The following is a 22,793-nucleotide window of genomic DNA, read 5'->3' as shown; positions in this document are numbered from 1 at the left end:
CTGAACTAAACATGAAAGCTATATCTGAAGATCTATGTAGATTTCCTCTTGCAGGACTGGGCTATTAAAAGAAAGGTGCACAATACAACAATTTTCTATGTCTTTTCATTTGGGTTGTCTAAAATAAAATTTTAACCTGTACTTAGATTTAAGCTTTATTAGAATGTGAGGTAATCTTCTGCAAGAAATGCATAAATGGATGTTGTGCAATTCGTAATGGAATTTCTGAATTTCAGTGTAAAATGTGTCATTTCAATAAGTGTGATGTTCAAAAATATCAAGCAGGGAGACAATGAATGGTAGTTTAACCCACAACACAGAGTAATAGATAAAACCTTAAACAATATGAGGCTCTCACTTCAGTTTTAATATTTGGAAGCATGTTAATTACTACCTTCACTTTATTGTTATTGTTCTTAATCATTACTGTAAACCAATTTAGTTTTCTGAAATGGAGATAGAAGTCAGGAAAGCTGCCATAAACAAGTTCACTTGAATCCTAAATTGTTCTTCCAGCTCATGCATTAGACCAGGGTCATTATTTCTCTCAGTCTTTAGGCCTCTGAAACCTGATTTCTCCTTTCCTTTATAGTATACTTGCATCCTGTGTGCAGGTGGAGGTGTTCTTGCAGGGAAACCTTTTGGATGAATGTTTCATGGCACAGCGGGCACCTGAAGGGTTTGACGTCGGGGTGAACGCGTACGTGGCGGGTTAGTTTGCTCCTCTGTGAAAAGCCCTCTCCACAGACCAAACAGGAATACTGTCTGTGTTCCTTCAGGTGGTCCGTGTAGTTCTCCAGGTATTGGAAGATTTTATCACACTTCCTGCAGAGGTACGGCGTCTGGACTTGGACAGTGCGTGAAGAGGCCTCTACTAAATCTTCGGCAGTCCTTGTTGAGCGTTCTCCTGAAAGGGACGATATTTTGAAATCTATCGGATTTCCACCATGTTCCTGTTGGGTTTTGAGTGCATGGTTGTTTTTATCTTGTTTATCCTCCTGCTCCTGCTGTATCTGGGAGATATCCCCCACAGTATGATCCACAGTACCGCTAATCTCAAAAGCTGGGACGGAAATGAAGTCTTGGAAAACTTCATCCTTGAGTGCTATTGTGTTTCCAACACTTTCCTCTGACTTCAAGGTGTTAAGATCTAATTTTTGATCCTCTGAGGACTCCGTTGTAGCTTTTACAAACTTCCTGTTCTCAATGGTCTCTGTAATATTCTTACTGTCCACCTCAGATTCTTGGCTGACCCCATGCATTGCCTGAATAAGAACCGCTCCCTCTTCCTTTCCATTATCTTTCTGGATGCTGGTGCAGGGCTGGACCACATCCTTTTCCCTCTGGTTTTCCAAAGTGGAGCATAGCCAGCTTCTTTTAAGCTGATAGTTTTCAGTTTCCTTGAAGCATCTCGTAGGTTTATCCAAAAATATGTTGGGTTTAAGGTACTGTGACAGAGCTTGAGTGCATTTATCCATCACCTCGTTCATCTGGAAAACGCTGGCTGCAGTCAGGTAGCTGAGCAGCTCTGCCAGAGGTACCTGTGTAGTAAAAAAAAAAAAAAAAAAATCAGATTTCATTCCATAAACATTAACACAGGATGATCAAATTTTGGGAAGCTTGCCTGTCCCTGCTGAAGTAAAGTCTCCAACAGCATGACACTGCCTCCACCGTACTTCATAATTGGATTTTTATTTTTGGAGCTCAATTAGCAAAAATAGACAATCTAACGTAGTGGTTCCCAAATTTTCTTTTGCTGGCCCTCCTTTGATTTACAAAAACATTTTCATAACCCACATTAATTTCCCCAACAATCTTAGGAACTTTAACAAACAAAAGTCAACTGCAGTAAATTGTAATTAAATAAACTGCAATTCTAATAAAATCGCAAACTATCAATTATACAGAATATTATTTTCTATTTAACTGTTTATTTTACTGTCCAACAAAATTTAACATTGCAATAAATGCATCTTTAAATAAAAATACATCTAGAAATGGGTCATTTATTATATTAATTTCTACCAGTTCCCCCCCCCCCCCGGGAAACTGAGCTAATCTGAAGTGAGGACGTTCCATTACATCACTGTGACAGTGTTAAAGTCACACAGAAAAGGCTTTCTTCAGGTTATTACTGCTAATATTGCTTCCTTGTTACATCACCTCAAGGAGTCCAGTGTAGCAGGACAGCAGCAGCCTCTTGGCGACTCGCACACTGGGAACTGCAGCCACTATCACCACTGCCTGGTCCTCATGGAGTAGGAACTGATCCCGGAGGAAGTCAGAGGATGCTGCAAGTACCACCCTGTGGCCGTGGAAGTGCACAGACAGACCAGCAGAGGAATCTGGGCTCCTGAGGACGAGTGTGATATCACAGAAGCGATGCTGTTCTCTCAGAGTTCTCATTTTGTTCAGGACAGAGTCCCCATGGCTGGGCAGAGTAAAGTGCAAGGAGGCAGACTGAGTGTCCAAGTAGTCGGGCATAATGATCTTCCTTTGGGCAGAAATAACAGTTAGATCCCAGCTTTATTACTGTTAAAAGATTCTCTGTTGAGACTCAAACATGTATTTCTGTGCCATTTAAACTGCTCATACACTGCAAAAAATGGAAATCTAAATAAGTACTTTTTTATTAAAATAAGTGCATTTTTTATGGAGCAAGCAAGTGAGACACTTTACCAATGAAGAACAAGACAATTTACATTTAAATCAATAAAAAATAATTACTTTGTCTTATTTCAGCATATTATCTAATTGCCTTATTATAAGAGTAAAAATTCTTATTCCATTGGCAAATCATCTTATTCACCTACTCAAATTAAGGGTAAATACAATTAATTTAATATTTCTCTAGATCATTTTTGTAGTGGATGTGCATTTTTTTTACAGAGCATTGCAAAAGTATTTCCAAACATTGAGATTCTTAACATTTAGATGGATTGCTACAAAAACCTCTGTATACTGAACAAATAACATTGAACTAGTCCAATAAATCAATCGACTGTGCTGACAAAGGTAACCGTAAATTGGACTGAAGCGAAAACACTGATGTGCTTTACAGGTGCAGATGGTGAAGCAGCAGTTTATCGACAGCAGAGGCTGAACGTACTCTTTAGAAGGGCCAGCTCTGTCCTATGGTTTGCTTTTGGAAAGAGACAGAAGGGCTGTAGCAAAGAATATCCCTGTTGGTTATTGTCTGCTGTAGTAGAGAGATCAAACTAAGTAAGTGTTTTTACATTCATGCTAATATTTTTGCACTGTTTTCATTTTTTTATGCAAATGACTAGTTGTTGTTTTTTTTTTTTATCGGGTATGGCTTTTGGGTTTAAGACATCCGACTATGTTATGCACTAATCTGTAATGTTGCTTGTTTTCTTACTTTAGACTCTATCCTAATTTTGTATTCTATTTTTTTAATTCAGACTTTGTATAAATATATTTTATTCTTACTTTTTTATTTTTTTGTTTAAAGCTATTAGCTTCCATTTGCTTTTTGTATGTTTTTCTACATTCTATTTGTGTTTGTTTTGGATTTTCTATGACCTCTGTTGGCTATAACAGGTTTTCCTGATATATTTGTCACTCTACTCTGACCAGCTTCATTGCTGAAGAAAAAAGCTTCCCTGCATCTTCATGCTGCCACCTACATACTGAAAACTCATGTTGTATTTTAGGTTTCAGCCAAATTATACCTGTTTGCATTGGTCTCAGTATGTCACACTTTAAACAGGAATACAGCTTTCCCCTTTCCACCCTTTAATGAAGGCTAGGTTTGTAAAAGGATTTTCTTTCAGTAATGTTTCTCTGACTGTGGATCAGTGCAGCTCTTCCAGAGTTGCCAAGGGCCTCTTGGCTGCATTTCTGGCTAATTTTCTGCTCAAGACGCCTTTCAGTTGAGGTAATTTCTTGCAGATTGCTGTTATTTGCTGAGGGGGGCTAAATACAAGCGCATTTTTAGAATTGTATTTATACAAAATATTGAAAAACATGTTGAATTTTCTTTTCTCACCAAAATGATGCTCTACTTTGTGTCCCGTTACCATATAACAAGGCAAAATGTGAAAAAGCATTTTTATTTTAAAGTGCTTAATTGAAAGTTGTTAAATATTAAACCTGACATAATATAGGAGGAATGCATTATAAAATAATCAGTCACATGCATAAAAAAGCAGCCCCACCTTAATCTGCAGGATGGTCCAGAGACTGTAGGCTACAGTACGTCACAAAATGACAATTTTAAAACTATGCAAATAAAAAGAAGTCAGTGACTTGCAGCTGCCTATTTATTTGGTTTTGTGCATTTTAAAAGTTGCTAATGCAGAGGAAGGAGAACTAGTATCCGCACCCTAACCTTCGGATGCATCTGCTCTGTAGGGCTGATGCAGAAATATTGAGCAAATCTGGATTCCTTAACCGTTTCATTGCTTTGGGCAAGCCTACTGTGCAATACCCAGAATTCACCACATGGTGGTGGTGTTGATCTGTTTACATACGTTCCACATTACATTTAAGCTGTAACTCGCACTTGAAAATGAAAAAACCTTGTTCAACTGTTGTAAATTAATCTTAATAACAAACAAAACGATACACACTACAAGTAAATGACGTCATGAATTGATCAAGAAGAAGAAGTTACTCAAGCATAAGTTGTCTATTATTCTTTTGTTTCAAATAACATAAAAAACATAACATACAGTAATTACACCATATAAATATATATATATATATATATATATATATATATATATATATATATAAAATAAATTTTTTTTTGGTAATAATATTTCAGAGGTTGTATCAGAATCTGGGTAAAAACAGGACATGTTTGCTGGATCTGCAAGGGATGTGCTGCAAGCTGGATTGTCGTGAGATCTGAGTTTTCAATCTAGAACTCAAATCAGTTGTACACATATCAATCCGGGTACTGCCAGGTTAGAGATGTTACTCTTTTATGTCTAAATAACCACAGAACAATATAATACTTAGACCCAAGCTTGAGTTAGAAAAAAAAAACTGATTAATTAAAAAAACGAAAATAAATACACGTTAGAGGAGTTGCATATGAAAATACCAGCACAGCAGCAACTGGGATGGTCAATAATGGAGAATGAGGCAGTGAATGATGAGAACAGGTAAGCTAATGTACTACAGTATACTACAGGTGGAAAGATCACAAGTGGAGAGCTGTTGAGTGGAAATGAAAAGCAGCTTTATTATGTTTTAACAGCTGCACAATTTCCCCTCTGCATACCATTACAGTATACATGGCCCCATTTAGAGGTAGGGGTTTTATCTGTGAGTTAGGTCTTGAACACATTTTCTGTTCTGATGCATGTGAACTAAACAGAGAGACCATTTCATGCCATTTGAGTTTGTCTAAATTCCATTTAATCCTGCGTCAGACATGAAGGCCTACTAACGTTTTTTGTTTTCATTGGATGGCAAAACAACTATTGTACAGGAGAGAGAAGTGGGGGAACGGTATGAAATTGAAACCCACAGAATTCAACAATGTAAGTGCAATGTCATGTGTTGCTAGTGCAGCCTCAGATAATGGACTTTTGAAATCCGGACCTAATTCAACCTGGAGAAAAGTTGAGAGAAAAGTTGCACATAGAAAAAATTTGCAATTAGGAAATATTCAATTTATTTAGGCAACGCAGTCGTATTCTTCCTTTTTCACAGGAAGAAACCTCCAGCAGAACCAGGCTCAGTGTGAGCAGCCTTCTGTCGAGGCCGACTGGGGTTCAAGGAGATATAAGCAGATGAAGACATAGACTAAATAAGTTCTTTGGCACTCGGACCCTGGCAGAACACTTTGATGCTGTGCATCAATATTCGCTTGGATGAGTAACCTAGAAAAGGATTAGAGTAGTCTTCCCTCGGAGCCAGACACTGTCGGTGGGGGAGGGGGCAGAAGTTTGCTTGCATGCGGGAAGGAGAAGCTGGACAAGGAGCTAAATGAAGGGGATCTTGCAAGATGATTGGCTTCAGAGAAGATGTGGCCCCCCGAGTTGATTGGCCGGAGCTAAATGACGGACATCACAGGTGGTTCAGGTGAAGCTGATAAGAGTCTTCTAGATTTAATTTCTGCTTAGCTTCATATCCAACAGAAACATGCTGCCAAAACTAGTCTTGAAAATTTTAAATCTAACTAGGCTTTAGTGATTCTGCAATCAATAAAAATATAAAAAAAAAAAAAAAAAAAAAAAAAATTTCTGTGTGATATGGGAGAAAACATAATTCTGAGAATTATTAACTACGTTAATGGGGCCCTGAAAGCACAGCAACATTTTTTTTTTTCATTATTGGTACAGACCATTAAAGCCACGTATAATTTCCTTTTCACTTCCTGCACCTACCTTATGGTACTTACATTTTAATAATATTATTTTGTAACTAAGGCCTATGAGCAGCAGCTCTTACAAAATGTAGTTACCTAAGAGCAAGAGCTTCATTACCAAACATTGACCACACATACATGGTAAAGTGAGTTTCTTCTATATACATGCCTGATCTAATAATTCTTTCTATCTCCTGAGCGCCATTTTGAGGACTGGTAAAAACAGATAATATCTGGAAACTATTGGTACTTTGCTCCACTTAAAAAAAAATGCCCATGCACAACCCTGTACCCGCTCCCGAGAGGGAACGCCTATTAAACGCATGCGAGAGCATGCACCAGCCCATTTCTCCTCGTGCATGCTCTGTTTAAAAGTTGCTGTTTGCATCGCTCATACAGCAGCAGAAGAAGAAAATACAGTAGAAGAAAATCCTCCACTATGCCTCTAATATGGCTGAAGTTTAATGGTGATGGTTTTTTTTTCAAATAACTGCTAAAGTAAATTGTAAAAGTGAATAATCAAATCAATCACATTGCAAAAATTCTCCATCTAGCCAGGCACTAGCCAAAAAATGGGTTTGATACTGTTTTGAGATCGATACACTAAGCAAAAGCAGATCAAGTTAAATTATTAATACTAATACTTATTAATACTAATCTTCTTTTTAAAAGTTTCTTATTAAAAACTAATGCAATTCAGTGAAACAATTCTCAATCTCAAATCAAGATCGAAAAGACTATTTGGCTAGATTGTGAGACGTTGTACACTTTTGCACTGCAGCCCCTGCTGTTAGTGCATATCATCACAAAAACATATTCTAGTATCCATTTTCCTTCCATTGCGAGGGGTGCAGGTTCCTATCTCCAGCTGTCTACAGGCGAGAGGCGGGGTACAATCTGGACAGGTTGCCAGTCCATGGCAACACACAGACAAACAACCATTCACGCACACACCCACACCTAAGGAGAATTTAGAGAAGCCCATTAACCTAACAGTCATGTTTTTGGATTGTGGGAGGAGCCCGTATATATATATATTTTAGTATAGCACTGTAAAAACTGATGTAACAACCTGAATATGTCTGAAAATAACCATATTCGCCCTCAAACTCTAGACAGGGGCGGAGCTACATCAGGGGGCAGGGGTGGCCACTACTGTCTCACTACCGCCAGAGTTAGACATCATACATAACTATGGAAGAGGATTAGGGCCACTGGAAAAAAAACAACAGATTTTTGAATTTTATTTCAGTATATGAGAAAAAAGTCAGAATTCTGAATTTTTTCTCAGAATTCTGACTTTTTTACTCATAATTCTGAATTTAATCTCAGAATTCTGACTTTAATCTCAGAATTGTGGATCTTAATGTAGATGGGAGCCATGAAGGAAGAGATGTGGAAGCACTCAGATTCACTGACAAAGATGTGAGTTTTTTGGGAGGGCCAGTGACACATTGGCAGAAAATCGCGCAATTAGGCAACTTTTCACGTGCTCGGAGGGTCCCTGGTGATGCTATTTCATTAATGGAAGAGCAGAAGGTCATTAAAACAAGAGAGCTAGCCTCAACAACAGACATGCTTGATGCTAACATGTTTGTTGAGATCAAAGTCAGAATTCGGAGATTAAGTTCAGAATTATGAGGAAAAAAAGTAAGAATTCTGAGAAAAATGTCAGAATTCTGAGATTAAAGTCACGATTCTGATTTTTTTCTCATATTACACTGAAATGAAATGTAAAAATCAGTTAACTTTATTTTTATTTTTTCAGTGGCCCTAATTGTCTTCCATAGTTATGAGACACTAGAATGATGTCTAACTTGGGCGTTTGTAGTTACACATTAGTTAGATTAAAGTCAGAATTCTGAGATTAAATTCAGAATTATGAGAAAAATGTCAGAATTATGAGATTAAAGTTAGAATTCTGAGATTAAAGTCCGAATTTTGACTTTTTTCTCATATTATACAGAAATAAAATTTAAAAATCAGTTAACTTTTTTTTATTTTTTTTTTTAATGGCTCTAATCCTCTTCCAGGGTTATGAGAGAGACACTAGAAAGATGTATAACTTTGGCGGTTGTAGTTACACATTAGTTAGATTAAAGTCAGAATTCTGAGATTAAATTCAGAATTATGAGAAAAATGTCAGAATTCTGAGGTTAAAGTCAGAATTCTGAGATTAAATTCAGAATTATGATTAAAAAAAATCTGAATTCTGAGATTAAAGTCAGAAGTCTGCCTTTTTCTTATATTATACTGAAATAAAATTAAAAAAATCAGTTAACTTTTTTTTATTTTTTCAGTGGCCCTAATCCTCTTCGGTACATACAGTAACGTCCACTCAGCAGTAGAGGATTTTTAAGTAAATGCTTTACCTTGACTGAGTTTTTTTTAATGATATGATCATGGTATTGCTTCTTTTACTTTTGATTACAGTTTCTGGTAACCATCCGCAGCTCTGAGGAGAAAATAGTTCCCTTTTGATAATAATTGGTGTTAGCCCTAAATTGAGGGCTTTAGATGAGAGGAGGGGACAGGATGAAAACATCTCCTCCCTGTTAGCCATCTTCGTCACACTGACTGCTTCCCTCTGACAGACGGACTCAGAGCTCAGTACCGCCTGTGGGCTGAACGTACGCTCTTTATTAACACACACACACACACACACACACACACAAAGAAACATATTTTAATTCAAAAAGGTCTGTCGGGTCGAAGCGAAAACAACCTTCCACCGAGCAGAGTAAATGAAGAAGATGCGGAAAACGTCGGAAAAGCAGCTTATTGAAGGAGCTGTCGACGGTTGAAGGTTTGTAGCTTTGCTAGCTAATCCGGAGCTGACTGCTGGACTTCAAGCTGAACCGAGTTCACTTCTGGAAACTCACAGCGGCAAATAACCCGGTAAGAGTCTGCTTATTACCATCTATCTGCTAACGACAACTAACTAGCCTCTCGGGTTAGGTTTAAAGATGCAGTCTGGCCGTTGCTGATTTATCTCTATGTCCTTTGGTGAGTTAAAATGCAAGCTAATAAACTAGATATGCTTTCAGAGAGATGGGGGATTAAAAAAACAACCCTATAAGGTTCAAAATGAGATTTAAGTTTCTATTTGAGTTGTTTAAGATGATAAGCCCATTTTCAGGGTACAAACTGATCCATATGAGTCAATGTTTGCTTATAGTTGAATTTCTGTGATAATATGTGTTTAATATAGTATTTTTGATATATGAGCCTGTCAAAACAAATCAAATGATGCTTCCTGGTTATGAATTTAAGTTTCTGTTTTTGTGTTTTTTGATTTACCGTTTGTTTAATGCTGCTTGCTTGGCCAGTTCACTCTTAAAAAACTGTTTTTAATCTTTAGATCTTTTGTTGAATAAAGGATACATACATGCACATATTCATGTTAAGCAGCTGAGGAACTTTTAAAGCTAAAATGCTGCAGTAAATTGTAAGTTTTCTTAAATGTAACGGTAACATTTTCATTTAGTTTTAAATATTTGCATGAGGTTTGGTTATTTTTCTGTGAAAAAGCAACATGCCCATGCATGATAACATTTTTGCCACATTGCTAGACAGCTTTACTTGTATGACACATGCATGCATAACTGCACTGCCAATAACTGTTTTGGCGACATGATCTGATCATGAGGAAATCAGTCTGCTATCCTGCAGGAGACACATTTTTTAAATTTCCTTATTTGTTAGTTTCCAAATTTAAAGCCTAATTTGCATGCATCACTGACTGCATCTTCTTTTGTGCCCTTTTAATGCTGTTTGAAATTCCCAAATGATTCGTAATAATGTGGCAGAAGGAAAGCAGGAAAGCTACTCTTTTTAATATACGATTTATTATTATTGAATACATATTGTAGTAAAAATGTATACTCAGTGCATTACACATATTCATTGTTTAACCTTTTAAAATCAACTTAAGCACACGTCATTTGACTTTTTGCTAGAGATTAATGTTCACTGCAATGAACAAGCTGCTCTTAACCCTCACATGTTGAAAGGTTAAGTTAGACTTTGCTTCAAAGCATTTGAAAAGGACCAATAGAGTTCTTTGGATAGATACATTCCAGATTAACCAAGGTAAGAATAATGGCAAGCTATTAAGGAGGCGTGGAACAACTCACCAACCTAAGCGTACTAGATTATCTGTAAAACACGGAGGAGGCACTGTGATGCTTGGCTGTGCTTTGCTGCCAGAATCCAGTTAAATGAAGTCACATTGAATTGGGCAGTATTCCATGATACAGATGAACAATAATTGATTATATATAACCAAAGTATGATGGGATTATTTTTTGTTTAGCGAAGGAGTAAAAAATTATTGAACTGCAAAGTCAGACACTTGATCTTAACAAGTGAAGCATGAAGTTCACTTGTTTAAGAACCAAACTTCGGCAGAAAGCCCCTCAGACAAACAGCAACTGAAACCCGCCGCAGTAAAGACCCTGCAAAGCAATCAAAAAGAGGAATTTAGGCTTTCTCTGCCAGCAAAAGATTTATTATTATTATTATTTTAAGTATAATATAAGTTCTAAAATGAAGTGATTGTGTTAAAATATTTTTCTCACATTTTTATTTCATCCTTTATTCATCCTATTGAATTTAAGCTTAAAGTCAGCACTTCAACTAAATTTAAGTAATTTCCTTCACAATTCATTATGTAAATATGCAGAGATATTAAACCAAGATTAAAAGGAGTTTCTTCCATCATAATATTTATTTACCTGCCTGTAAGATTAACGTATATATGTATTATGGCTGCACAATATTCTAATGTTTTAATATGTGATTAAAGAAAATGTTGATACATACCTATCTTGCGATAAGTAAACCATGTTCATGTCTTTTGGATTTGCATTTAGGCAAACAGAGTCCCCAAAATGTAGTTCAGCTACTGGTAAAAAAAAAAAAAAAAAAAAAAAATTGCATGTCAGAATGTTGCTGTTTAGACATTGAAACGACTCAATTGTTGGTTCTTCACCTCTAGAATTGTCCAGCTAGAAGTGTTACATCTAGAAGTTAGAATGGAAGCTGGATCCCAGTTTGTTGTTTTGATAATTCTAATACCCTAGAATGCTAAGCATGGAAGTTGGAATGACTTAGCATTAGTCTGTTTTAAAGCTACAGTGTGTAATAATTACAGGGATATATAGTCAGAAATGTAATATATTATACATAACTATGTTATTTATCATCATCTACGAGCTTAGCCTCTTAACCTTAATATTTGCGTTGCCTTAGAATTTGTTTTTTATAATTACATAGGAGCGGGTCTCGCAGCCATGGAGGCAGACATCTTTGCGCTACGGCAGTGCAGAGCCAACAAACTAGCGATTGCGAGATCGCCCATTACGCTCGAAAGTAACTACGGCAAGTTGAGAGAGATGAACTGAGACGGTACTGAACAATAGATGGCAGTATATACTATCTGTAAAATTATCTATGTAAACAAACCTCATCACTTGAGAAGGTAGGTGATGCGGACGTCGTGGAAGACATTTTGTCCCATAACGCTCGCCGTACTGTTGGGGGGGAGAGACGGTGGGGGGGAGATGTTCATGTCTCTGCGGTCTGCAGTCTGGACGTTAGATGTCGCTGAAAATTACACACTGTAGCTTTAAGTATAGCTTCAAAACAGAGAACTGCAGCACACCTCTACTCATTCTTGTGCTGGTCCTAGACAAGGTTTTTAAAAAAACTTTTTTCCCCTTATGTGGAGCTCCCACTGGTGACTTGAGTTGAGCTGGATACTGGTTACTCCTGAGTATCCACTAAATCCATCTTGAATATAACACTTTGATTGTTTGCTAGGTCAGACCTGTTCAACATGGGCACTCCAAAAGAGCGCAGGAAGTTTATACCTGGAGTAAATTTAGGAAAATAGGGCATAGGCTTATAGATACATTGGCGATGAACTATTGAGGTGTCAGTTTGCTCATCAAGCAATGTTTTAGTCGTGAAGGGAAAAATAAAATGGCTGTTTTAAAGCAGTTCTAAAAACTTTCAGTTTTGGGTTCATTTGGCTCCTCCCATTGGACAAAAGCTGTAGTGTTTGTCTGAAGGAAGACCACATTTCCCATGTGTACCAGTGCGTAGCGTGTCAAACTCCTGATGTCCCGGTCGCCTGCGGTTGCATTGAACTACATTTCTGTTTCCAGTGGCTTTGTGGAAGATGAGTAATGTTGGCAATGAATTTAATTGTGGAGAAACAATTTAATACAGAGATGTTGAAAATAACAGATGTTTAACTTTGGTTTTGTACCATATTCCTGCATCGATCCCCACCTGACTTGTCAGCAACTGATATGCTGACAAGCCTGAACCAGATAAACATAATAATATGTTTGATCATTTGACAGTAAACTCACGTATAGATCTCAGCATGAAGGTGCCTTATTTCCTGAATATCAACTCTGCACAAATATACTTTCTTACTTTCTTATGAAAGTTAAATATTTCATAAAGCAGTCTGCACATTTGTAGATGTTTTGCATTGCAGAGTTACTGCCCCCCTTCTCAAAGTTGCTTAGTGCTGGTGAAAGCGGTACAGATGCCCTTGGGACATGACAGCAGTGTGATTGTTCTAGAAAAAAGTTAAAGAAGGTTGAAAAGTTACTTAGTGTTGGTTTAAAGATATTTTAATATTAGATAAAATAAAAACTTGGATAATTGTTTTTGAAGAGAAGAAGTGGGAAAGGGGACTGGATTTTGTGCAAGAAGCATGTTTAGTTAATGTCAACTATTCATGTATATAAGGTGTCAAAGTAAGAAAAATAGTTTATATTTATAGCAAATTCATCACTTTATACAGAGAGAGATTTAGAGTTTGTTGCATTTTAATTGGGTCCTAGTCATAAAACAGAACAGTTCATTTAGTTAACCATGTGAGCTGGTTAAAAAACAAACCGACAGCATGAAATCACTGACTAGCATGTAGAGAAAGTTTGCTCCGCTGTGCTGTTTACCCCATTTACACTACCCTTGAAAAACCGTGCAGAGACCGGTCCGAGCTCAGTAACTGAGATAACTTATTTTGTGTAAATGGAAAGCAAACTGAACTGAACCGAGCTAGACACAACCGGACCGTGCTAACTGTAGACCAGTTCCAGAGGTGGGCTCGGCTCGGTTTTTCCCTGGCTCGGTTCTCTGATACCAAGAGCGCATGAGCAGAACGCATCATCTCCGTCTGGCTGCACATCACGATTCACACTCCAATTCAGTAGTTGGCGGTAATGCCCCTCCGGAAGTTGCTTGCCAACCAACACAAAACAGAAGAAGAAGAACAACTATAAACATCCACGAAAGTTTGCCGTCTTCGCCTGACCCTCCGCAAACACAGAAGTACAGCAATAATAATCAAGCATAACTTTCTAAATGTGACGGGCGCCGCCATTTTAATTTGCTTGATTCCCTTCTTCTTCTTCGTCTTCTTCTTCTTGTGTTTTATGGCGGTTGGCAAACAACTTTTGGTGCATTACTGCCACGAACTGCTTGATTTCCTCCTTCAATACTGGCAGTAATACCGCAGATCATCGATAGGAGGCGAGGAGTCGAGGAACTGAGATAGCGTGATGTGTAAACGGTCGTCAAAACCAAGCTCGGCCTGGTTAACTGATCCGAGCTCGGACCGGTCTCGGCATGGATCGGTTTTTCAAGGGTAGGGTAAATGGGGTAGTTAGGGTTAGTTAGGGTCTGCTACAATCCTTCATACCGAGTATGCATGGGGTGACCATGGAAAGGAAAATGTACTTTGAACAGGGAGGAACCTGAAGCTGTTTTATAGAGAGGTGAAGCAGAGTTTGGACATATAGCTTTGGTCAGCAACAACAGCAATTCTCCATAACTAGAGAGTTGTAGGAAAAAGCATTAGAGTGAGGAAAAAGGTAGGTTTCCCCTACAGTAGCTTTTAAAGTGAACACTGAAATGTGTTGAACATGAGGAGTTTCAGGCTGTGCATTAGGAAGGAAATCATCTCTGCTGTTTTATTATTGTTGATTGCAGAACACAATCCAGCATGTGTTTTTGAATTAAAATATTTTTAGCATATTTCTTTGTGTCAGTTTTTATTTGCATAGGAGCTATTTGCAGATAAAGACTTCATAGCAATAAACTTTTTTGTCATACTTGAAGTTAATTCTGCAAAAGCCCCATATCCCCTTTGTATTTTATATGAAAGAGATGAGAAATCTGAAACAGCTTTCAATAACAACTCTGGTTTTCTAATAAAATACCAGACAGTTCTAAACCATTGAAACAAACTGAGTCACATTGCTGAACAATGATCTTATTTTATTGGAATTATGTCTTTTTCTATAGATGATTAATTTTAGAAGTCAGTGTACTTATTTCTCTTCAGAACAAGCCGTTTCCAGTTCAGATGTACCAAGGATTTCTCTTTATTCTGGCTTTGAGTGTTGAAGCTTTTGAAGTTTGCACTGTTTGAATTTCTCTTGACAAATAACAGTAATATGGTCTCCTATTTTGACTGTATATCTGGTTAGAGGAGCTTCTGGAAGGATATGCATAGTAAGTTTACATTTGTCACATCAAGAAAGTTAGTTATTGTTAAAAAACATAACTTCATATTGTTTTTTTCTCTCTGATGTAATGTCTAACTTGTACGTAGGCAGGGTTGATTCATCTGCTGGAGCGTCTTCAGATTTTATTTAGGGTTTTACTGGAAGAAAGTAAGCAGTGACACAGACATGTTTTAGGGGAAAGTACATTGTTAGAGCATCTCAAGTCATGTGTATCAGTTTTATTCAGGTCAGAAGAGCAAAGTGCTCTGTCAGCCAACATAATTACAGAAAAAGGAGCTGGCTGGTTTGAAATAGAACAAAAAGAAACGACAAAGCGAGAATTTCTTTTTTTTTTATGCCACTGTTTCACTTGAATGATGTACAGTTATCGACAGATAGGTCTGGACTTTTTAAAGCCTTATTCGTTCAGGTTAAGCAGCTTATCCTTCCAAAAGTGAATGAAAAGTTCATACTAAATTATTTGACAGGCAATTCACTAAAGCTTACAATATTCCTTTTTTTTAAAGGTCAGTAATGGATTTTAACAAAAGCTGCTTTTCCATTAGGGTTTTCTGAATGCTGTGAAATAAAACTATAGGCAGTATTATGTGAAAACAAGTCATGACACGTGCAGAGAAAGGAAACTCCTGCAGACCCATTCTACCTTCATGACAATCTGTGGTTAGTTCATCTTTGCATGATGTAAGCGGAAGTTTTTAGAGGATGACTTTTAGGGTGTTTATTTCACTAAATGCCAAGTTGAAGCTATAGCGATACAAAGCTCCCCATTCTGATCAGCACTTCTCTCATACACATTTTTTAAAATGTAGTGCCATTTTGACATTATAAACAAAACAAATTAATTCAAGATAAAACTCAAGAAATAATAATAAAAAAATTATTATTCTTATTTATAATCTTATGAAACAATTATTTGAATAGGTTATTTAACGGAATCAGCATTTTAACTAAAGCTTTTTACCCATTTAGAGAGTAGAGAATACTCTTAAATTATGTACAATTTTCATGCTTACATATGTCAGCAAAAGGCAAACGTTTAAAACGTTTAGGACAGGAGTTGTTCTGGGGCCACAATGGGAAAAATGGGAACAGTGGGTTCTGTTTGGCTCTTGAATCCATTATAAAACTGGCACAAATGTTGCGTACCAGCAGATGGTAACACTTGATTCAGATAAATACTTTTTGAATGTTTTAAATTAAGAGTCTCAGAAAGAGTTTCACACTAAACAGTCTTAAAAGTAAAATGTCTGTTTCCTCGCAAAGTGCCTGGCTTTTATTAACCCCATGTTTTGTCTTCCATTTTAATTTAGTAGTAAAAAGGACCGCACACATTATTTTCCACAAAAGCAGACCTAGGCACACCATGTTATTTTTTTCTTTCATTAATGCCTGATAATTTTTATTTATAAAGTAGGGGAAGTTAAGAATCTATTAAACCAACAACATTTTGGACACAGAGGCAGACTTACTGACACTTCAAAGGGTGTTGTCTCTATAACTCTTTGTTGCACAACAAACAAACAAACTTTTCACTCTTGACAGAGTGACTCATCCGTCATTTTACAAGCTGTTTACTAATTGCAAAAATATACACTTAAAGTGACATAATTTCCTGGAAAATAAAAGCAGGACTACTTTATTCAAAGGAACAAAAATATGGGTTGTTGCTTTGTTTCATCTTCTTAGTTATCTTTTTTTTGCGTGATGATCTGTTCATGAGTGATGGGAGAATGGAGCGGGAGATTGATAGGCGGGTCGGTGCGCTGCTGCTATAACGCCAATGCTGCACTGGTCTGTCGTGGTGAAGAGAGAGAGATGAGTGAAAAGGCAAAGCTTTTGATTTACCGGTCACTCTATGTCCCTACCCTCTCCTATGGTCATGAAATCTGGACCATGGTCGAAACAACAAGATGATGAATACAAGCGGCCGAAATGAGCTTTCTCCCCAGGGTTGCTGGAATAAGGTGATGAGCTCAGTCATTCGGGAGCGGCTCGGAGTAGTTCTCCACATCGAAAGGAGTTGGCTTTCAGATGTCCCCTGGACGTCTCCCAGGGAGGACCCAGGACGCCATGGAGGGACTATGCCTCTGCTCGAATTCATTGGCTGGGTCTTTCAAAGACCCGCTCTACCTGGACTGGATCCTTTGAAGTCCTTAAAAAATAATGAGACTGGAAGAGTTTTATCTGTGAATTCAAAAAGGATTATCCTTAGGTGGTTTTTAACGGCGTACGCCCTGTCGCCTAGCAACCGTGACAGTTGACACACAAAGCAGGAAAAGATTTTTATTTTTGTTATTGTAAAGTGAACAGAGACTTCACTCGTGTGAATTCAGAGTTGAATTAGGTGACAACCACCAGGAGGATAAACAAATAAAATCCAGTGTAAGGATATAAACCTTAGTCAGTAAAGTAACATGCTGCTGTCATTTTGCACATCTCTGATGTTGCTGCTATTTTCAAATATCCATTACTGTAAAAATGTCCGTAGCTGAATATTGGTTATTTATTCTCCAGGTGCACAGTTTTATATTGTTAAACACTTTACAGTACAGTATTTTATTGTTTATATTTTAACTCTTCCCTGTTATGTTATTCTTATAAAAATTTTTTAAGGTCCACATTTTTTTTATCATTTTTAATAGACTTTCTGCTGCTGTAAATTTCCCCATTGTGGGACAATAAGGAGATTTTCTATTCTATTCTATTAAAGGGGTAGAAAGATATAAGTAAATCTAAACAGTGTATCTATAAAAAATCTATGTGCAAAATCTCTTATATTCAACAACAAAAAATACTTAGTTAAGCAAATTGTGCAAAATAGCATTAAAAAATAAAAATCCTATCAGATTTATAGTCCCCACTCTGCAGATATATTAGAATCTGTCCTTAAAATTACAGCCAAACCAATTTACACAGTAACAGATAAAAACCTTTAAATAAACCAAGCATTACCGCCACATATCTGACTCGATAACCATTAAAAAAAATATTTTCATTCATTTCAGATGGAACTATTCACATACATGTATTATATTAAACTGAACATCCAATATTCACTTCTGTTCGGCACCAAGTACCATTTCCTCTGATCAGGAAGCAGCCGGCTTGCTTGGTCTTGCAATGAATCCTGGGATATCCAAGGATAGCGAAGATACTTCGGACCCATACGTCAAATCGGGCAAAAAGAAGGACGCATTTGTAGGCCACATAACGAAGGGTCTTGGAATCCGACCAGACCTTGGTGCTGCGCTATGTCCTTGTCCTTTGAATCTGGCCTTCGGAGGTTCGTAGCCCATAAATTCGAACAGAGCCTATGTCTCTCGGTTGGCCTGGGAGCGCCTCAGGCGTCCCCCAGAAAACCTGGAGGAGGTTCCTGAGTAGAAGGAAGTCTGATATTCTCTGATGAGATTGCTGCTGGACCTGGATGTAGTGGAAGACGACGAGTATGAGGCGAGTATGGGTTTAGAACGCTTCAAATTGTGACAGCAAGCTGCAAGAGAAACCCAGTATATCTTGAGACAATGCATGATCAAGAGAAAAACTATCTGAACATGGCTTAGATTTTGAGCTAAAATGGCATCTTGTGTGTCCTCTACCTGTGAGCCAGTTTATTTCATTTGTGCCAGGAGATTTTTTACCATGACCCGAACAAGAATTTTGAGGTTTGGTTTGATGAGACTGTTCTTATAGGCAACAACAATCTCTGCCATTGTTTTAAAACAAGAGATTAATGTGCAGAAACGCTCTTCATTCCCAATGATTATAGAAGTAATTTTTAAACACTGGGGGCCTGTTTCCTTTTTTATTGGCCTATTGGAACCTTGGAGTATTTGCCATCATAAATTTAATCACTAAATGAACTCTTCAAAGAGAAATCCAATTGCTCTTCTCAGGAAAATGAGAAACAATTATCATTGGTTCATTAAGCAGGATAATGATCTGAAATGTAAAGTCAAAGAAATTGTTCATCAGATGACAGTTTTAAACTCAAACGCTAAAGAAAGCACGAGACTCAGGAGACATTATTTAGAGAGATAAAATTTACAAAGTGACCATGCAAAGAGGAATAGTATGCTTCTGTATGCTCCAAACATTTGCAACATATCTGAGGAAGACCCTCTACTCTTCTGTTAGCAAAAGAGAGCTGTGCGCATTAATAAAAGAGAAGTCCGGTCATATTCAGAATTCAAACTTCTGAAAGTACTTAAAATATGAAATTATGACATACTGTTCAGTAAATGATAACTGTTTTTAATTAAAAGTAATTTAATTTGAATATGCATTACTGTTTACATGTTTGTCAAAGAACACTACTGCCACCTACCGGTTTGTGACGTCACGGTGCGGTATCGGCTGTTCATCAAGTCCTAGTGCTTTATCTGGTGTTTGTCACAACGCGCTATTATCCAAGTCATCTTTAAAACATTAGTCTTCGAAATGTTGGGTACATATGGCAAGTTTTTTATCTGCCCAGACGTTTGATGGCAAAATACTCCCTCTTCAAGTTGGCAATCCAACGACGAACCCCTCCGTGGTGGATCATGAATCGGAAAGGTGAAATAACTAATTTTTTTCACTTTTACCCGATGTATTACAACATCCAAATGCCATGCATGTGGGCATTGTCAGTTTAACTATAGCGCTTGTGAATTTCAATGGTGAAGTCCTCTCAAAGTCTTGAATAATTGTTGTTGTCCTAGGCCTACCGCACCGTGATGTCACTGTCGGTAGATGTCAGAAGTGAGGTGTTACTATATTTGAGCAAAAATGGCCGGCTCAAACTTTTTTAGTTTTTCATTGATTAACGCTAAATTCATTAAATCACCACAAATGTATTAGTTTAAAGTATAAATAATTATCCATTGATTATTCCTTACTGACCAGACTTTTCCTTTAATAGCAGAGGTGTAAATTATTAGGGCGCTGGTGGGTTTGAAAAAAAGCAGTACACCTTGGTGTATCACATCTTTAAGCTTTGCGACATTGGGGGGTTGATAATTTTTAAATATATATTATTTCCTGCATTTTGAGGTGGAATGCAGCTTACTTTTTCTCCTTATTACAACACTAGTTTTGTTCTGATTATGGGAAGTATGTGTGCTTGACTAGAGGTGGAAATTTCATAAGGAAGACTAGGGCTGGGTATTGTTCAAAAATTTTCGGTACCGGTACCAATACCGATACCTTCACTTTGATACCGGTTCCTGAACGATGCTTTTTTCGATACCAGTTTTATAATATCAATTCGAAGAAAAAGAAAATTACTCAACATAAAAAAGTACAAATCTTGAGTTTTATTTTAAGCTCTGATTTTTCCATTTACATTTTTCCTCTTACATAAAATAATCAGTGTCTAATATTCACTGTAACATTGTGAGGACCTTTTTACTTAGCAGTTTTCCTTTAGAAAAATTACCATGTCTGACAAACAAGCCCATTGAATAGGATCCTACTGACAGCGCACCGCTGGTATGTGGGGGTCTGAGCAGCTCCGACAGAAAGAATATTGGAAGGCAGGATGAACTGACTGCACTGATTAAGTTTTCAGGTGGATTTTCCCACTTAAAAACATAATAAAACTACTTTATTCCCACTGATCACAGCAAATATAGCTGCAAGGCAAATAAAGGATAGAGTAGCTCCGCCCAACGCCCATCAGAGCCACTTTTGCACCGCGCAGCCAGAGCAGCAAAGCTTCTTCAGCCACGCGTCAGAAGCTGGTACAAGCAGCAAAAAAAGGAAGCAGCAGACGTGATTTTGCTTCTCCTGCTGCGTCCAGTTTGAAATTGCAGCATTATTACATTATTACAGCATTACTCCACTCTGGCTTTGCTCTGCCCACGGGCTGCTGAGAGGAGGATGGTCGCGCTGGTTGCGGTCCGCTCTTCTTGCAGTCAAACACCGAGCAACTTTCTGCTCTTAAATCGTTTCCGTGCACGATGTATTGCATTGCGCACTATTAGCATCAGTCTTAATGAAGTGAAGCCGCACTTTTGACCTGGGGGGCATTTTAAAGGGGTTCCATGACGCTGCAATCAGTTCACAACAGATACACATGAACCCTGGCTGTAGGCGAGACCACCTGTGTATTTTTCCTGGATGACGCAATCACGTTAAGTGTTACAGCCAATCACCGAAACTTGGTACCGAAAGACGAGGCATGTTTCGATACTCGGTAGAACCGAAGCATTTCGGTCGGTACCATAAAAGAACCGAAGTTCGCTACCCAGCCCTAAGGAAGACATGAGATTATTTTAAGGTACAATATCATGTTACATAGGTTAATTCAAACAATCAGAAAGTGTAATGCTACGTTCACAACGCACAGGCTTTGAGCATCAAAAAAGCTGTTTGCTGCTTTATTTTTGACGCTTGTACATATTAAGGTCAGACACGGTAAGATCATCTCAAGTAAAGTGTGTCCAGATGCTTCTAATGCATTTGCTGCTCCTTTGTTTAATGGCAGAGAGCAGATTTGCTATACTTGCTGTGAACAGGGGGTAAAAAAGTAGTTTTAATATGTTTTTAAGTGCGAAAGTTCACCTCAAAATATCGTCAGCGCAGTCAGTTGATCAAGACTATGATCCTGTCTTAAAATGTTATTTCACGGTCAGATGCACGCAGACCTCCTCATACCGGCGGTGCGCTGTCACTGGGAATCCAGCAGCAGCTGCCTCAGGCCCAGTTGCCTCTCGGGGTTTTTCAGCTACTGCTCGTTGCGGCTGGAAGTAAATGTTAGTGTTTTTCAGCTGTGTAGTACAAACTGCAGGCATCAGAATAATAAAAGCAAACATATTTTTGCTGTATGGTTTCAACATTTTAAGTTAATTTAGGCTTTAAGAAACAGTTTCAGTGGAGTTATCATGGTGCTCTGCAGTGCTGTTCGTCTCCCTGCCAGCTCCTAGATCAGCTTCTCTGATTGGTTGATGTGGTGCATCGAGCAGCAATATTTAAATTTTCCCAACTCCAGCATCTGCTGCTTGTAAGATTTTGAACATTTGAGTTAAGTATCCTGGGGAAATGTACCAAAGCTGTACATTCTAAAAAGATGCCGTACAATTTTTAATATTTTTAATAAAAAGCTTACAATGGTCGCCCGTAGGCAACGCTACCTAAAAGTCTGTAAGTAACTAAAATGAAAGGTGGAACATTGTCATTGAGTTAAAGAATGTTCATTTTAGTAATAGCTTTTAATGCCTGGATTAATTTAAATTGGTATAGTTTTTTTTACAATATGTATGAGTTAGTCTAAAAACACTTAACAGAGGGGTAGGGCTGCGGTCTCAGCTTCCAAGGCATATGTAACCCTGTCTTGAAAACAATTTCTAAGAATTAAACCTTTTCACAAAGATTCAGATCCAAGTAGAGCACCCAGGCCAAACAAAACAGTCCAACTGATTTGAATCTGGCTTGGAACGTGCCTTGGAGAATGGGTCTCGGTGGGCTTAAAAGCAATAGCACTCCAACTACTGGATGCTTCATTGCGAGCTGCCAGAATTGACCAACACTCCTGGATGGTGTTGGAACAACTGAGCAGTCTGGTTGCCTCAGATTGAGGTGTGCTATGAGGTCAAGAATTAGCTAAGGCAAGTTTTATTAGAATTTCAGAATAATCCCAGCCTAACATTTTTATTCACTATGTGATAAACGAGAAATCCGCAACATCCATCATTTCAATTTTCTGTCACGCTTATCACAAGCGGGGTTGTGAGAGGTGCTCGTGCCTAACCCGAGAGGCTGTCCACCCTGGGCAGGTCGCCAGTCCATCGCAGGGCAACACGGACAAAAACAGGCCAAAACAACCATTCATGCATGTGCTCACTCCTAAGGAGAAGCCAATTCACCTAACAGCAATGTTTTAGACCTCCATAACACTATGCAGTAAAAGTACCTTACAG

General features: G+C 37.9%; 2 protein-coding genes across 2 annotated transcripts in view; one reads left to right on the top strand and one right to left on the bottom strand.

The window, feature by feature from the left end:
• Positions 1-554: 554 nt before the first annotated feature.
• On the bottom strand, positions 555-2,484 carry LOC119782604 (zinc finger and BTB domain-containing protein 26-like). The gene is made up of 2 exons (XM_038283617.1): positions 2,164-2,484; positions 555-1,541 (listed from the first exon to the last, which is right to left on the bottom strand). The coding sequence occupies exons 1-2, from the start codon at positions 2,482-2,484 to the stop codon at positions 555-557; spliced, it is 1,308 nt and encodes a 435-aa protein (XP_038139545.1).
• A 6,519-nt stretch (positions 2,485-9,003) lies between these two features.
• Positions 9,004-22,793, top strand: part of jak2a (Janus kinase 2a) — a 50,054-nt gene continuing 36,264 nt past the window's right edge. The window contains exon 1 of the mRNA XM_038283673.1: positions 9,004-9,241. The gene's annotated coding sequence lies outside the window, so the exon portion shown is untranslated. The remainder of the gene's footprint in view (positions 9,242-22,793) is intronic.

This window comes from Cyprinodon tularosa, unplaced genomic scaffold, assembly GCF_016077235.1.
Source record: "Cyprinodon tularosa strain WSP-4 unplaced genomic scaffold, ASM1607723v1 ctg196, whole genome shotgun sequence".
Lineage (NCBI taxonomy): Eukaryota > Metazoa > Chordata > Actinopteri > Cyprinodontiformes > Cyprinodontidae > Cyprinodon > Cyprinodon tularosa.
This window is presented reverse-complemented; position numbering and strand designations above follow the sequence as displayed.

Coding starts and splice junctions, on each gene's coding strand:
- LOC119782604 (XM_038283617.1), bottom strand. CDS start 2,484: ATGCCCGACTACTTGGACACTCAGTCTGCCTCCTTGCACTTTACTCTG. Junction 1,542..2,163: donor GCTACACTGGACTCCTTGAG/GTGATGTAACAA, acceptor TTTACTACACAG/GTACCTCTGGCAGAGCTGCT.